We start from the raw sequence: 17,857 nt of genomic DNA, 5'->3' as shown, positions 1-17,857 counted from the left end.
TATTAGTATAAATATATTTCAATTTTTTTTCATAGTCATTTAAGAAATTATTTTTTTATAATTTTCGGAATATATTTAAATATCACTCTGTATAAAATATTATTTACATATCTCGAATATATCATATAATTATCAAATATATATCTCTCTTTCTTATATTAATTAAAATCCAAATAAATTATATAAATTCTTAATTTTGCAGCATGTCTGTTGTTATGTCTTGTTCGGGTTCTATTCTGATTATTCCAAAATGTTTCACCATAACATATAGATATGAATATTCATATTTACCAGACTCATTCTGTAATTAAAATTAAATATATATGATTGTATAAATATTTATTATTTTTGTAAATAGTTTTAACAAACTTACTTTTTTCATTTCTACAAATGCTGTTCCACGTCGTCTTGATCCTTCTAAATAAAACTTCAGTTTCATATGTTCAATACCATCTTTAATGTAATACATATGACTGAAAAAAGAAATAAAAAAAATATATTACTCCAAATATTCTTTATATTCTTAAAAAAATAATTAACATATGTATTTAATAATAATAATTAACATATCTGGAATAATAAGTATTTGTTGAATATAATAAATTGTTAAATAATCAAAATTCGTTATTTATGCAAGAGAATATATAAGTATACAAATATACACATATATGAAAAAGTTATCGATATTTCATATATATTTGAAAAAAGAAGAATCATTTAAATATACCTAATAGCTCTTCTGCGTCTACGACTTGTTTCATCTCCATAAGCTTTTATAGGAGTTCCAAGTGTATCTATAATTTTTGGATGTTCTATGCAACGTATACGAGCTTTACTATAAATGGCATCCAGACTTTCACTGGAGAATAATTCCGAAAATAAAGTATATAATATGAAAGCTGTAATTCCAATGCCACTTATTATTATTCCTAGTTGTCCAGTAAACTTCAGATTTTCTTTGACTAAAAGAAAAAAAATATATATATATATATATACAATATACATAATAATATAGATCATACATAATGATATAGATCATATTTACTTACCTACTTCTACTGTGCTAACTTGTTTCTTATTGTCAGTTTCATCAGATTCAACATTAGTTATAGATTTCTTTGTTGAATACCAAACATTGTGTTTGAAGATAATACTAAGACAATATGATGTATCTTTTTGTATGTTTTGTATGTTTATGTATCTTTTTTGAAGAGTGCGATTTAATATTGTTAATGCCATATCCTAAAATATATATTAATATTATTAATTATAAATTATAATACACAAATATACATATACACAAATGTACAAAATATTTTATAAAATTTATATCAATCTCTTCAGAAGTATATACTGTTTGATGAACGTTTCTTCTAAACAACGAATACAAGTTAGTTAATGAATAGTAATTATTTAATATCTCATATTCTATTATAATTGTATTATTTTATCATTCTCTGTTAACATTTTTATGACAATAAAATTTACATATTAATATAAAAAAATAACATTAAAAATATAGGAAACGGACAATTCGATATTGATACTATTAAATTATGTTCTTTTAAAAAGACGCATACTTTTTATTTATTTAGGACCACCTCGACTAAACTTCGCTCAATTTCATTGTTGATTAACTCAGCTAACAGAATTGCCAACATGCCAAATCAAATACATTTTAGAAAGAGAGAATATTATAAGAAGAAAAAGAGAGATTGTTAGAACAATAAAAATATTGTTAATAACACTGTAAATTAATCGTCGATTATTTTAACCGGAATTTAGTCGAATTGGCCCTTATACATCATTTACATCATGTATAGAAAAAAATTTACACCTTAGCCTGGTACAAAGTAAAGATTATCTAGAGTCAATTAGCATTTTGGAAAAACTTAGGGCTTGAAATTGGCTGCGTTCAGCAGAAAAAGCTGCTTTGCAACTGTTGTAAAATTCGTGAGCCTGATTGGTGTATGCTCTTAAATTTGACTGAATCTAAGAGCATACACCAATCAGATTCACGAATTTTACAACAGTTGCAAAGCAGCTTTTCCTGCTGAACGCAGCCATTGGGTGCACCCAGAAGCACAACCGCTCACTGAGCGGCTAAGTAGCAATCGAATGTGATTGGTCAATTCAAACATAGAAACCAATCACATTCAATTGCTACTTAGCTGCTCAGTGAGCGGTTGTGCTTCTGGATGCACCCATTGGCTGCGTTCAGCAGGAAAAGCTGCTTTGCAACTGTTGTAAAATTCGTGAATCTGATTGGTGTATGCTCTTAGATCCAGTCAAAATTAAAAGCATATGCCAATCGGACTCACGAATTTTACAACAGTTGCAAAGCAGTTTTTCCTGCTGAACGCAGCCATTGTTTCTCTTCCTACGAACTCTTGGGTTACGTTCCAAAACGTAAGTAACCGAGGGAAATTTTACTCGATGGCCGATTTGAACCAATCGGAAAGGTTTAAAAGAGTTTCGGAACGGCTATCGAGTAAAATTTTCCTCGGAGAGGACGTTTTGGAACGTAACCTTGAAATGGAGATCAAAAATTCTATTCGTAGGGTAAAGTAGTTTAATTGACCAATCAGAATAAAAGGGGAGCAAAGATTTCTTTTGTCCTGATTGGTCAGTTGAATGCTACTTTATTTCCGAACACATCCAAATAATTGCACATCGAAATCTAGTAGTAGAATAGTATAAGGTAATTGGATAAAATTACTTGTCTGTAAAAAAAACATTGCTTTGAATTGTCAACTGATAGGTTAATGGAAAATAAATAATTCACAGAATAAAAAGGAACGAGAAATATTATATAATTAAATTTATATAATATATTGATGAAGACTGTACTACATCAGAGATTAGTGATGGTTGGCGATCGCGATGGGTAAATAATATGTTAATTGTTCATGTTGTTTACATTTTCCATCGTTTATACAATTGAAACTGATTCTAAGTAATTTTCGCAAAATAAATCCTTTTTATTGTATAAATTTTGTTTTATGATATATGGTTAAAATTTTTATTTTAATTTCTAAGCATATTCAATTAATATTAGATTGTCTAATAAAACTTAGATATAATATTGTTCAAAATTTATTTTTAGACTAAAAGAATTATTAAGACGTAGATTGGTGGAATGTGGATGGCGAGATCAAGTAAAGTTAATTTCAAAGGAATTGATAAAGGAACATGGTCATGACATCACATATGATACACTGCTATCTGCAGTGACAACCAAAGCTCGTTCACTCGTACCAGATTCTGTAAAGAAAGAACTGTTACAGAAGATTAAAAATCAGTTGATGGCTCAAGAAGAAAAACTCAAGATTGTAACAGATCGCTAACTTATTCGATTCATTATTAAGCTTCATGCAGTTGTTTATCAATGCAATTACATTGGTATACAGTTGCAGAAGTTGTGATAAATATCTTCTCACAAATTACATGTATAATTTCTTAATAAGAAACTCATAATATTTAATGTATTAAGATCAGAGAGAGATAACTACAAAAAACAAAAAAATGTATAAATGTATATATATTTAAGAATGAATGAGTCTATACTTTTAAAAAAGATGTAAAAATGCAAATAAAATGAGATTTTATTCTATACCAAAGTATATGTAAAGAAATTGAGATAAATTAAGATTAAGAATTATAAATAAGGAAAAAAATGTATAATCTGAGAGTATATACAATATTCTTATTAAAATTAATAACGCAAGTTACCAACAGACGGCGACACGCGCCACAACTTGGAATTTGGTTAGGTCGGTTTGGGTCAATTCCGTCAGTGGTAATTTTTATTATATACGCACTTTGCGTTCAATTATTACGCAATCTTTCCGTAGTGTCGGCAAGTTTCAGCCGGTGATAGCTGAAAACTGCAATAATTTAGCACAAACAGTGATAGCTGAAAAATGTTGATAAAAGTAAAGGTAATTATGCTGGTCGACAGGCTCGCTACATCGTAATTTACGCCGGTTTGTCATAATATCAATTTTAATTTTGTTTCAGACCCTTACTGGAAAAGAGGCAAGTATCCCGAAATCAAGGGACTTTATAAAATCAAGTGATAGTTATTACGCGATTAGTATTTAAAATTATACTAATCTTATTATTGCAAGACTTACCTTTTTGTTGTGTTGATAACACAAATGATTTGACATATAAATTTATCTTAAGTTGCTATATTTTGAGAAGTTGAAGATTGAAAGTTAAATTTTCAAGCAGGCATCTCTTATAAATTTAAGTATAACTGGAATCTCTTATAAATTTTAAAACTGATTCATTTGCAATATTATATACATTGGTATCTTTGCAAAATATAGTAATGTTAATGTTATAAATGGATAGAAATAAAATTAAATGTCTCATGTTGAGACAATTCTGTTTTATATTAGTCAGAAAATCATTGAGAGTTACATCTTATTTAAACTTTTTTTTTAAGTGTAACTATTGTTAATAGAGAGAACACCTCGTATTACCTATCATACAAATTTAATTTTGTTAAATTACTATATTAAATGAATATATGTATATTTTTATACGTAGTAATGGCATAATATTTTTAGATTGAAATAGATATAGAGCCTACTGACAAGGTAGAAAGAATTAAAGAAAGAGTGGAAGAGAAGGAAGGAATACCACCACAGCAACAGCGATTAATATTCTCTGGCAAACAGATGTATGTATAAATATTATTACAATTATATGTATTATATATATATATATATATATATATATATATATATATATATATATACACACACACATAATTTTATATGTATTTTATTATACAAAATCAAATTCCTGTAGCTAGAGATATATAGAGATGTTACAATGGACGTAACAATAACGTGACACTCTTTTTCAAACTCTTCGACATACATACTTTGCATCTTCTTATAGCATTAATTTATTTAAATATGTCAAGAAATGATGTTCTTCCATTTTCGTTCTTTTAATGACAATATCTGTTCTCTCAATATACCTTATACATTCACAGATTTCTTAAATAAAATGTGTGTGTGTGTGTGTGTGTGTACATATATGTATATAATCATATCTTCCATTTTCTGGCATTTTCTTTTAAATAAAAAAGATATACAAATTCAATATTAAGTATGTAAATTTTTTTTATACATTAAATGAATTTTATTTAATGTATAAAAATAATTTTATATGTAAATAAATTTTATTTAAATATAAAATTATTCAGAATTATAATCAGTTAACAACGAATACAATTAATATATTGGAAGATTAATGAATATTGTATTTTTGTATTAGGAATGATGAAAAGACGGCGCAAGATTATAAAGTTCAGGGCGGTTCGGTATTACATTTGGTACTTGCATTGAGAGGAGGCTGCAAATACATTCCTCGTTTATAAATGAATATGAGAAGATATTAAATAAATGAGAGATCAATAGGAAAGAAAAACGGGAAACAACATGGTCATCGCCAGCGTCTGCATTCAAAGAGGATTCTATGTTGTTCTATGTGATAGAATAACGTAGAATCTAATCGTGATCTTTATAATCTAAATAAATATTTAATAAAATATAATCTAATCGAAAATTATAAGTGTTTTTATTTTAAAAATTAACTTTTTGTGTAATAAAAAATAATATACAAGTGATTTTTGTTCACTTTCTCATTATTCTTTGTAAATTACATAATCATTTTATTATATTAGAAATATGATTCAACAAAGACTTATGGTTTTAAGTTAAAAGAAGAAAAAAAAAGAAACCGTTAATAATGTTCAAATGGTTAATAATGTTCAATCTGTTATCAATATGATCTAATTATAGCAAAAGTGACATAAAAAAATAAATATATATATAAAATGTTAAATATATAAAACATTACTTTTCTTGTTGACAAGTTTATCTATTTAATAATTTTGCAAAAAATATAATTTTGATAAAAAAAAAGAGACTTGCAAAGCTCTATTTGAATCTTACATAATTAAAAACTGCTTTTTTATGATTTTAATAAATATTTTATATCGTTAAATAAAAATTAATTATCAATATACTACTTATATATAAGAAATTGCAATTATTTTTTGCCTTTTAATCTTATTTTTATCTTGTATCTCTAGTCTCTTTACAATTATATAATTTAAAAATCATATATATATCTATTACTTTGTAAATAAATAATCTTAACAATAGAATGCTCCATCAATATACCATGTTTTTCCTGTATATATGATTATTAAATTGATAAAAATAAACAGTCGTAAAATTAATTATTTTCAAATAAACAATCAAAATTTAATTTGTGTAAACTTAAAGAGTAAAACAAGCATTTACGCGAAATCAATTTGAAATATTGTTTCGAGGACAAGAAAAACAAGATATTCTATAGACAGAAGCAGCGAAACCAAAGTACTTATCGATGAAACCACTATCAATTTACCGATACTATACTGGAGGAATATTATGATATGATGTAACATTACAGCCGTATTTCGTGCGAAAATTGGCGATTTTCAGGTCAATTTCTGTGGTATCTGCTATTATGCGTCGCCCGGCTCCATTTGGTCTTGAAGACGCGTTGACAAATGTTGCAGTAGACCGCGGAGTTAGGCGACTCCTCGTGCTTGGACGTGATGTGCCGCAGAAGAGCGTGTTGCGTCGTAAACGTAACGCCACACTTGTCGCAATACGACGTCGGTGTATGAATGCTCCTGGTCGCTGCCGTCTTCAACGACTCTAGAAATGCATTCCTCGGTTTACCTAAGTGAACTCTGTGTCTACACAATATTCCAATTCCTTAGATGCAGTACATTCATCAGTAAATTCGCGATATATCTCTCGAGGAATACATCTATATCTATTTCTGTTGTATACGTTGGATTACAACAATTGAAAAGTAGAGAGTTCTGTCGAATAATGTGGGAAAATCTTGTTCCTTCGTCAGTTTCAAGTGTGGGAATTTTTAGTTGAAAGAAATTCTAGATAAATATCACATGATAATATTGAAATTAGAGATTAGAAACCTGTTTCGTTTTTAATGACGCTAAAATTATTTCACTTCATCATTCGATGTCATCCATTCCAAAATCATTATGCAAATATTTCGTTTGTCAGTCTGCAGTTTTTGCAAATACATTAGTAATTTGTTTTGTTCGCTTTTAAAATCATAATGCAAAGTGTGAAACATGTATTTCAAAACAATTTCTATTATTTGCTTGTCATAATGAGATTAAAAAGTCCTGGCTGATTATCATTATCTTGTGACTTGTGAATTTTTTCCAACTCTCGACACTATCGAAAATTAAAGGCAAACTGCAAACTGCATAATTTTCGTTGAGAAATGACATAACTAAATACGACTAATTGTTCTTATGAATTTTAATTATTATTAAAGATGATAAATTTTTTTCTTTATATTAATATATTTAAAATGAATCGTAAAATAGATGAAATTAACTGAAAAATGTAAGGGAAAATTTATGAAGAAAAAATTTACAATTCTTCTAAGAGTAATTAATTCATATGGAAATAAAACTCAATATAATGCTAATTAATTATGAAATATCAATTTCCGAGTACACGAATATATCCATCAGAAATTCTTTTATTTACATTACTGCGATAACATCTGAAAGCGTATAGTCTTACACGATCTTTTAATTAAGTTACAAGCTCACAATTACGATACCGAACGTAACACGTACCTGAACGCAATGTTTCGTGCTACTGACAATGATGTCTGATGATATTTATAGTTAATTTCTAAACTCGTTGCACGACTACATATATCCGCTGTTTTTTTTCTACAGAGGATTAACTCATTCGAGCCAAGAAACGGATAACTAATTCATTATTACTCTGAAACACCATTTTTTTGGAGATCCTCTTTTGAATAGTATGGTAGATTCTTTCGAACAGGGATTTCGAAATGGTATCTTTATCATAAAACTACGTTTCAAAGAGTTAAACAGCTTTTTCGTAGAATAGCTTCCTCGATTTTTCGCAAAAGTACAGAATATGGAAGCAGATTCTGCCAATAAATTTCTAGGATCAACAAAGACCATTGGAAAACAATCTTCCTAAAAGTATAAAATGCAAAATTTATTTAATTATCAAAAATTATATTAGGCGTTTTGCGAAATTATTCAATTTTAAGTATTTCGCGATGCAAAATTGATATAATATTAATTTTCCTTGAAAAATTCTTTGCCTCGTATGTCTCCATCACTCCTAGAAATTTACAGACAAAATTTTGCATTCGCTGTATAATAAGATTATCCACGTCTACATTATTCTTTGTTAGTACTAAATTCCGTTACATCTCTTTTTCTAAGATGCTAATTACCTGAATCTTTGCATCAAAACATTTTTTTTAACGTCACAAACACTATGCAGACAGAATCATATTTCGTATATTTCTCGTACGAACGAAGATTTCCTCCTTCATTTGGCTGCAATTCGCAATTTATACTTCACGTTATGCGTCCCAGCAATTTTTATCGATTTTATTTTTATCTCTGTTTATCTTTGCTTCATCGTATCAAGACTATGACACTTTTCCGCTTCAGGATTTTCTGTTGAGATTCATCTTGATTCTTTATGTATTTCATCTTTCTCGTGCATCCTGCACAATTTCTTATTTTTGAAATACATATCGCGATTTATCTGTCGCAGAGATGCTTAAATTTTGTCTTGTTACTTCTAAAAAGATATGTTTGAACGTATTTGTGTGTATTTTAATTTTTCTTTTATTATTCTATATTTTTCTCTTTTACTGTTGTGAGGATAGAATATTGCTTTATGACACCAAGCACAGCTTATAGAGAGCACAGCTCTTCTACATATAAAAAATTAATATTTTCTTATACAATTTCTCTGCAAAGGAAACATAAAATTAAACCATTAGTGTAACACTTCTCAATAGAATTAAGATTAATTTCGCAAAGTTTGAGAATCCCTGATACAGTTTCGCCGCGATAGCCACGTACGGCTAAAAATACTTGTACACTCTTTCACGGCGTGACGTTGTATTAACCCATTAAGCACCAACCATTATCGCGGAAATTGCAACATCGTCTTATCTAAATTGTTTGGTTTAAGATGTTAGAAATGTGTGATTAACTGTATTCCGCAGCGCGATCCTCTAAAATGGCATTTAATGAGTTAAAATTCGTGAGGCATTCGTTCTAGAGACGCACGGTCGAAACGCGCATTCTCGTGCTACGATCAACAACTACAATAATTACGATCACTTACATCTACGAGTAAATAGTCAGGTGCGCAAAGTGCGATGTCACTCTTAAAAACCAAACGAAATGCGAACGTACGCACGTATGCGTCGTATACATACTCGCGATTATTGTACTACTTGTTGCATAACACTCTTGAATGCGCTCGCTAAAATAAGGTATCCCCGCTTGCGAAATCGCTCCCTTGTGTATGTGTAGATTACTTATTTAATAACAACAATAACGGTAACGGTGACGTCTTATATTCTGTCTTTGGATACATATGACACAGTTCGCAAACAATCGAAATCAGCGTTTCTCTAACATTAAATTATATATTAATCTCTTAGTTATCTTATGTAGAGCGTATTTAATCGTATTAAAAAGTATAATCTCGCTCAAAAATAAATATTTCGCGATTTTTAATATCGTATACTTTCTATATATCACGCTGAATAATTGAAATATAAAAATTTATAATATGGATTTTCGAACATTTATATATTCATATAAATAATATATAAATTATAATTTAAATTAGGAATTTTATGTTCCAATTAAAAAATTATAATAAATAATATATATAGCGAGTTTGATAAATATCGGTATTAAATCTATATCTTCATTTGATTTGTTTATTATTTAAGCATTAAACATTATTTAAATATTAAGATATAAGATTCTTCATGATACTGAGAAACGCTGCTCTCGCACTTTCATACAGAGACAATGTTTACACGAGGCCAGTAACAAAATTAACGACTATTTTCCGGATGCTCCGCATCGTTAGATATATTCTTGTCTATGGTAAATATCTGAAGAAGTCAATACGTAAAATATAAAACCAGGTATTTATGTAAGGCACTGTCTATGCGCTGTCTCGACAGCTGAAGCTGAGGCTCGATGTACGCTTAAAAATTTCATATTATCGAGAGCTACGTCTCATTCAGTGCTATTCTGTCAGAAAACCTTATCGTTTTTTATTCTTAATTGAGAGAGGATGATCTTTTGCATAGTTGTGCTTTGCGTAAATTACGCAAAATTAGAATTAATAGACTGACAGAATCGATTCGGATGCGAAAGATCACGCCGTCAATCGAATAAATCTTTCTAAGCGTACACCGAGCCCAAGAATCGTTCGCAAAGAAATTTCGGCACATGGCGTAGGTAAACGTGTAAACAGAGTCCGTGTAACGTGTCAAGGATCGTGGCTGCGGAGCGAGGATTACAACATTGCGGAGCGATGTCCTGCGAGGACATAGCGGCCGCAAGAGAGAGAGCTCCCGGGTGTATCGAGGAGTATCAAAAAATAACTTCGATTTACTATAGAGTCCTGTGTGAACGAGCGATAGAGATCTGGATAGTCTAATGTCTCGTACAATAATGACTAGAATCCTTTAAGATCGTCGATTCATTAATCCGGAGAAGAGGCGACTCCACAGCTGGCCAGGCTCTACATGAAAATATGAGACTCCGAAGAGATTCTTACAAGTGCGAAGAGATATTTTTCTGCGCGAGAAATTTTTTTCTTCTTTTCTTTATCATAAAAATTCTCAAAGAAGCGTTTTACACGATCCTTCCACAAACCTAGGTCCCGTTTTTTTAGGTCGTCGCATTTTGCGCTCGAGGGAAGATCCTGTGAAATGTTCGAGATCTTGATCGAGGCCTCGCGATAGAGCCACCTCTGTTCATCGGTGACGTATACAACACTCAGATCCTTAAACACGTATCACTTAATTCTCGCCTTTTAACACGCCTAAAGCGTAATCCGCTAATATAACACAATCGCTAACTGCGTTAACTGCACACTTAGCGAAGATAAATACGCGCGTATGCGGCAAAGCTAGATACATCAATTTTCTTGCGGAAACGCATCTAAACGGACCAAGTGGACCGCGTGCTGATAATTATCGGGAGAAAAGAAAACGCGAAACGTCAATTCCGTTCCGATCATCTCTCTCGCAAAATCAAACATCAAAGCGCAATTATTCACTATATCTCTCAGAAAATCAGTAATACAGAACGTATCTGAAATATATATATATATTGCAAAGCCATTTTGCGAAAACGAAGAAAACATTTTTCCGAAAGCGAATATATTGCCGCCTATATCAAATACATTCTATTTAATTTCACCACAGCAGGTGAACGGAATCGATGAACTTTAAATGAAATTGAATTATAAATACAAGAATCGCTCGCTAAATTATTTTTACTCGCTCCTCGAACAAACCTATCGCTTCTCCGATCATCAAAAAGCATTCATCTTAATATCTCGTTCTCGTACCTATTTTAGGACATGAATTTTTTAATTTTGATTCGATTCGCTCTCCGATTTCATTCACCTACCGCTTTTGGACTCGTTAAATGTAACGAATCTGCGAATCGTCGACAGTTCTACGGATCTCAACGTACCTAAATGCGGCAGCAACAAAGATGCATAATATATATATATATATTTTACGATTATATAAATATTTAATATTCCAGTAGAAATCTATCGTATTAGCCAGACTTGGAGAGATCTTTGAATAAATTAAAATATATATGTTTATATAGATAATCACATTGTTACTCTTATTGAACCAGTCCGCTCTCGTAATAACAATTAAATTCCGGTTGAGAACAATGTAAAATCATATGTGTAAAAAAATGCTTTATAACATATTTCATTTGTTTGGGAAGAAAAAGATGAGATGCAAGATCAATGTCCCGCATTGTGTTTATTTCATTGAGTCGGACAATAAACTTCCTTTTCTACTTTTTGAGAAATAACACGATTTAGCGCACAAGTGATGATTATTTTAAGTAAAAAAAATCAACGATATCTCAAATAATATATTTCCTGGGGATAGAACGTATTCTCCAAAATTATACACGCATTATCATTGAAAAAAAGTCAGAAAAGGAGCGTATAAGTTCTTCACTCGCGAGAGCCTCGTCTTACATCCCTCTATTGAAGAATGGCAAATGACTTGGACGATCGTCATCTTAACACTATTGTTAAATAGCTGGAATCTATAATGTTTTTTTTCGAAAAAAAGGAAGTGATTCGAAATATATCAGTTTAAAATTGAGAAATACATTTCTTTGTTATTTTTTACACAAACAAAAATATTATTAATTTTAAATTAGAATTTGGATATACTTCCTATGAAGCAAAATTTAAATCCTTATTAGATTCAAGTAATCCACAAAATTATAAAAACATGGAAGAGAAATTCAAATATGTAGTATTAAGGTGACGAAAGACATCGCCGCGATCAGCACAGCAAGCTCTCGCATAAGCAAACGCAAATATCGCGGAGTCAATAATCTCCACGATCGATATCTATTATCTCGAGAGAGTGTGCGATGCGCGTTATCTACGAGTCCAATTCGCTTTTCGGGCTGCGCTGCCTGTGGATCGTTTTTTGCCAGGGTATTTGGTGTTTCAGACGCATGTGACGCCGCAGGTCGGTTCTACGACTGAGAGTGGTGTGGCAGACGATGCAGGTAGTCTGGTTGCGATGCACTTCGAGGTGCTGGGTCAGCGAGGCAAGGTGCCTGTAAACGTTTCCGCAGAGCCGGCACGGAAAACGCCCCGGGCCTTGCATCACCACCTGACCAGTTGTATCGCCAACGTGCTTCCGATTGCGTCCCACCCCCCCTGCAACACATTAACACAGCCACGTGACCCGCCGGTTCCTCATCATCAATTATCAACGGAATCATAGTCAGGAAGAATAAATTTCGAGATATGGAGGCGGGAGAATAGGAAGGAGAAACGGAAATACGGGAGGGTGGGAGGAGGAGGGGGACACGGTGGTGACACGTTAACACAGGCCATTCATTGCGAGGGGATCGTCAGTCGATTACTGGTGAGACTCCGGTGACGAACTGTATAAAGGTCTCGAAGCGCGAATTTCAACCCTTTATCGCAACTCTAGGCGATAAATCTAATAAGCCACCACTATCACAAAATTCATCATAGCACTGAATCGTTTGTAAAATTTATTTGTTATTTAATTTGCAAAGAAATAATTTATAAAATTTATTATTACATGAACAAAATCGCCAATCATGCTTAGCGATTATAAGAGTGTTTCGAATTTATTTCGTTACCCCCTTTAAGTACAGCCATGTAAAAGTATTTTTATTGTGTTCTTTTTTTAATTTGCTGGCCTCGTGGGGAATCAGGTGAAATTATCTACGCAGGTAAAGGGTCAAGATCGCACGATCTGTTCCAATGTGTCGAGGAACGCGCGTTTAATGGTCCACATTTGATCCATATTCGGTGTGGGGTCAACGTGCACTGTATTAGCCGATGTGTTAGCAGGCGCCGGGTAGGACACCCCTGAAAGAGCGCGCGATCGACTGATGATCCTCCTCGAAGTGTTTGTGTACATGTAAATTACTCTCTTCGATCGGCTCTCACGGAGCTTAATTAATTCTGCCGATCAAATTAGCGACGGATTCAGTCACTATATACAGTACAACAGTTAGACTGTCATGCATGATATATCGCATCTGTCAATTTTTACGACTCTTATTCTTGAAAGCAGTTTTGGGTAGAGTATAATTTTCTAAATTATTTCTATGATTAGTTTTGCATAATTAATTAACATAAAGTAATTATAATTAATGCAATTATGAATCAGTAATCATAAAATGAATGATTTGAAAGATTACTTTCAAATATAAAACTTATCAAACTTATTGTGAAATTGCATAAATATTATCAAGTTTCTATGTGATATAATTAAATTAAAATTTAAAATTTGTAATTTTTCCATCTAGGAGAGGTATGTACACGCACATGTTCTTTGATTAATAATTATAACATTATATTTTAAATTTATTAATCATGATTACTCATTATCATAATTACTGATTATTAATTTAATTACTCCGTAATCATTAATAAATTGTGTATTTTCTGCCCAATTCTGCTTAAGACATACACGTCACAAGTGCACCAATATCGCCTAAAACATATTATAATTAACAGCATTATAATATATATCGTAGATATACATCGTAACAAAATACGATTGTATAGTTACATCGTGAGAACAATAAAATCAATATGATCGTTATGCCAATGCATTATTTAACTAAAGCGCCGGCATAAATTAGCACATGTAAGTAATTGAACGCGCTTCAATTTACAGTTGTAGCGGATTAGGTGAATTAGAAGGTATCGCGAAGTGCAAATGCTGCAATTTGTCTAATTGATTGTGTCACGTTCTTCGACACAAGTGTGTATTGCGTGAATGAAAGCGCAAAGCGGTCCATTCAGTCATCATTGTTTCGCGCAGTCTGTGCAATTTGTGTGCTTGGAAAACAAAAATAAAAAAATTAACAGGATGACTCAAGCGATGAACCGAATCGCAAGCCGGATGATATTCTCGAGAAGGAAAGAGGAGTCTTATTTAAGTGAATTGATATTTTTTCCAACTTTATTCACACATATGTCCACTTACATTATTAGCCTGCATAAGCCAAACATAGGATTATGTAATTATATATTATATATATATATATTTTTTTTTTATACTTTATGTATACATATATATGTCTCATCTCTTTCTTCTTTTATAAATAATCAACTAAGGGAATATCAATTCATTTAGAGCAATATTAATTGGCGATCTTGTACTTATTTCGCATTCGTGGCTTTTGAGGAATGTGCACATTCGCTTTTTCTTTCGTAGTAAAATAATGTTTCGTGTTGCTGTATGTGTATGTGACTAAACACACCGTCATTCAATTAATTACATTTACGCGCATCATATGTGTATGCGTATGTCTGTATATAAGTATACGTAAATAAAAACGCGGATAAATATATAAATATATATATCGATATATATATAAATCTTATAGCTCCTCGAAAAAAAATAAGTGTGATATATCGAAGAATAACTTAAATAAAAGAAAATTTTTACGTAAAAACATAAATTAATAGTATCCCAATTTTATGCTTATGTATACTAATCTTTTATTAACGTTCGAATATTATAAAACAAATTATGCAATCAAACTGGTTTAATCAAATAATTGCAATATATTCACTTCTATATTGCAATAAATTATGCATCTAAACACAATACATATTTGCATAAAAGTTGATTTCTTTCAAATTTTTTATCGGTTTTTTTTTATTATTTATATTTAGTGGCTATTAATTATGATAAAAAATTTTGAATATTAAGAATTTTAAAAATTATATATATGATATACACGCGCGCGTGCGCGTATTTTTTTCAATAAAATATTCATTGAAGGAAAATCAATTTTACATTTATTTTTAGAATTGGATCTATGAAAAATACTTCAGTAGATCTAAAAAAAAAACTGTATAGTTCTAAGTTCTAAAATTTTCTAAACCAGCTTGGACAATTATAAAACTTGAAGTCTGTCCATTCATATCATTGCACCAGATTGTGAAAAAAAATTCTCCGAAAAGAAAATAATTAATCCACAAGTAATTGAACTAGATGTAATTGCACTAAATTATGTTTCGTAAACTAGCGTCGATTTGTACATTTTCACTTCATTTGATGATATATACTCACGACTTTAATATGTCGACAAACATCATTCTCGAAAAAGAGATCATTATGCAGGTAGGTATAATCATTTTAAAACGGAAGATAGCCTCTTTATGGAAAAGTCACTTATACTTCGATAGTCACGTATATTGCATCATACTCCATTAAATTTCGATTCTAGAGAATAGTATAAAATTATATTTACATCTGATATACTTATAATATTATGTCCAAGTTTATAAGTATAATTTATATTATTTGTATAATTAATATAATTTTTTATTATTATTTTTTATCATTTAATAATTTTAATAGTAACCCTCTCTCCTCATAAAAGTTGCATTATATATACTTTTTATAAAAATAAAAAAAATGTGTGTTTCTTTTTCAAATAAGTCTTTTAATTTATAAACTTATGAGCATTATTAATATTTAAATAAATATATTATGTTATTATTAAACATAGCTACATACAATTTTTCATTACGGATATTAATGTGTCAATTTAATGTAAAAAATTGCGGAGATACGCAGGGGTGACTATCGACGATTCTATAATGGCAAAGTGAAGTGTACCCATTGCACCGTTCGTTGTATAATATCGCGAAATCGGAGCTGATAAAAAAAATAGAACAAACAATAACGACAACAAAATAAACAAACGAAATATAATATAATGTTAACATTCGCGGAATAAAACTGAAATTAATATACTATATATATAGTATATATTGTATATATACCATATATATCGTCTACTATATACATATATAATGAAATTAGTGTACTATATATAATAGATAATAGAGAACTATATATAATAGATATTTGGCAAGTCTCTGAGACCTTAAAAACTAGCGCGTGTGAGTATGCGTAATATCATAAAGATTTGCGATCTAGGACCAAGACAAAAGATCCTAAGAAATATTGAAACGCGTCTAATTCAGCGAGATACTCAATCAATTATCAAAATATCGTAAAACACGAATTTCGATACGTTGACACTTTCAATTAGTAATGGCACAAAATAATTAACCGAATGCTATCTCGGCTCATTATTCACTCGATCATGGTAAAAATGCATTTACATAAATATATATATATTATATATGTGTGTATATATATATATATATATATATATATATATATATATATATATATATATATATATATGTCAAATGTATATAATATCTGTAATAAAAAGATATAAATATTATATAAATTAAAAAATATAATTTATAAATATTTAATAATTAAAAAATCATATATATATCATATATATATATCAAAGTAATAATGTCAAAACTAATATGAACTGTTAGAGATATATATAGCATATATATATATAGTATACATTATATACTATATATTATACATTTGATAAAGTATTTAACATACATTTTTTATCGTATTCGTAAACTAGCATCTAATGAACTGTTCTGGATAGTAATATTGATTTCATTTTTTAAATCTTCGTCACAGTCAAAGATTAGCGACAAATTAAATGAAACTCAAATCTTTTTATATGTAATATGAATCTTGCTCAGATTTTGTCCAATCTTAAATTAAATATTAGACATAATCATAATCATAAATATTTACGTTCCTAAAGTCTGTTAATATGGAAAGCAATTTGCTACAGAAAATTATGTACACATAACAAAAATTGTATTGTAAATATATATACTTTATAACATATATACCAGCATTTACGTATCGATTTTGGCATCATTACTCAGTTTTTTTTTAGGAAAACAAACAAAAATTGTAATTTACTATTTGTACTTATCTTCATATATATCTTTGGATTTTGTTTCTTTATTATATTTATATCGATTTTTCCGTCTACAAAAAAATTTTTTTCAGATAATAGATTCGATTAATTTTACCATGATCGCGTAAATGACGGATCCTTGATGATCGTTGTTCAGATCGATCATCTGATAGAACCAATCGTTGAAACGTATCGATTGTACGAAAAAAATGCACATTCCTCCTTACGCTATTAAGTACTGAACTCAAATTTGACTAGATAAAATAAATCATTTCTGTTCTCCCTTCGTGTCTTTGGTTACAAAAATGTGTTTGCATATACGTG

The 17,857-nt window shown here is 30.1% G+C and overlaps 4 protein-coding genes across 9 annotated transcripts in view; 2 read left to right on the top strand and 2 right to left on the bottom strand.

The window, feature by feature from the left end:
- Positions 1–20: 20 nt before the first annotated feature.
- LOC145967445 (mitochondrial import inner membrane translocase subunit Tim21) lies at positions 21–1,922 on the bottom strand. Of its 2 annotated transcripts, none has more exons than XM_083092345.1 (5): positions 1,838–1,922; positions 1,050–1,242; positions 728–962; positions 374–473; positions 21–301 (listed from the first exon to the last, which is right to left on the bottom strand). In XM_083092345.1, exons 2-5 carry the CDS (start codon positions 1,237–1,239, stop codon positions 191–193), a joined length of 636 nt encoding a protein of 211 aa, XP_082948471.1. In that variant the 5' UTR covers positions 1,240–1,242; positions 1,838–1,922; the 3' UTR covers positions 21–190. The 2 variants fall into 2 exon arrangements, with proteins under 2 accessions (XP_082948471.1, XP_082948470.1); XM_083092344.1 differs by lacking the exon at positions 1,838–1,922 and adding an exon at positions 1,581–1,780 and having other exon boundaries at positions 22–301.
- A 760-nt stretch (positions 1,923–2,682) lies between these two features.
- Positions 2,683–3,620, top strand: E(y)2 (enhancer of yellow 2). The gene is made up of 2 exons (XM_083092346.1): positions 2,683–2,887; positions 3,107–3,620. Exons 1-2 carry the CDS (start codon positions 2,838–2,840, stop codon positions 3,345–3,347), a joined length of 291 nt encoding a protein of 96 aa, XP_082948472.1. The 5' UTR covers positions 2,683–2,837; the 3' UTR covers positions 3,348–3,620.
- A 118-nt stretch (positions 3,621–3,738) lies between these two features.
- Positions 3,739–5,647, top strand: Nedd8 (Nedd8 ubiquitin like modifier). The gene is made up of 4 exons (XM_083092347.1): positions 3,739–3,941; positions 4,021–4,038; positions 4,578–4,690; positions 5,296–5,647. Exons 1-4 carry the CDS (start codon positions 3,924–3,926, stop codon positions 5,396–5,398), a joined length of 252 nt encoding a protein of 83 aa, XP_082948473.1. The 5' UTR covers positions 3,739–3,923; the 3' UTR covers positions 5,399–5,647.
- A 515-nt stretch (positions 5,648–6,162) lies between these two features.
- The window catches only part of LOC145967444 (zinc finger and BTB domain-containing protein 6), a 33,986-nt gene continuing 22,291 nt past the window's right edge, over positions 6,163–17,857 (bottom strand). The window contains exons 6-7 of one of the 5 annotated variants that reach the window (XR_014437426.1): positions 9,252–12,872; positions 7,582–8,870 (exon numbers count right to left, since the gene is read on the bottom strand). Coding sequence is in view for 4 of the 5 variants with exons in the window: in XM_083092337.1 (XP_082948463.1) it covers positions 12,589–12,872 (284 nt within the window). In the remaining variant the exon portion in view is untranslated. Of the gene's footprint in view, positions 6,732–7,581; positions 12,873–13,203; positions 14,191–15,362; positions 15,937–17,857 lie in introns of those variants that run through there. The other 4 variants (XM_083092339.1, XM_083092337.1, XM_083092342.1 and 1 more) reach the window with 4 other exon arrangements.

This window comes from Camponotus vicinus, unplaced genomic scaffold (genome assembly GCF_025532165.1).
Source record: "Camponotus vicinus isolate PSW18456_S1 unplaced genomic scaffold, iyCamVici1.0 SCAF_2, whole genome shotgun sequence".
NCBI lineage: Eukaryota > Metazoa > Arthropoda > Insecta > Hymenoptera > Formicidae > Camponotus > Camponotus vicinus.
The sequence above is the reverse complement of the archived record's forward strand: the minus strand, read 5'-3'. Positions and strand labels throughout refer to the sequence as shown.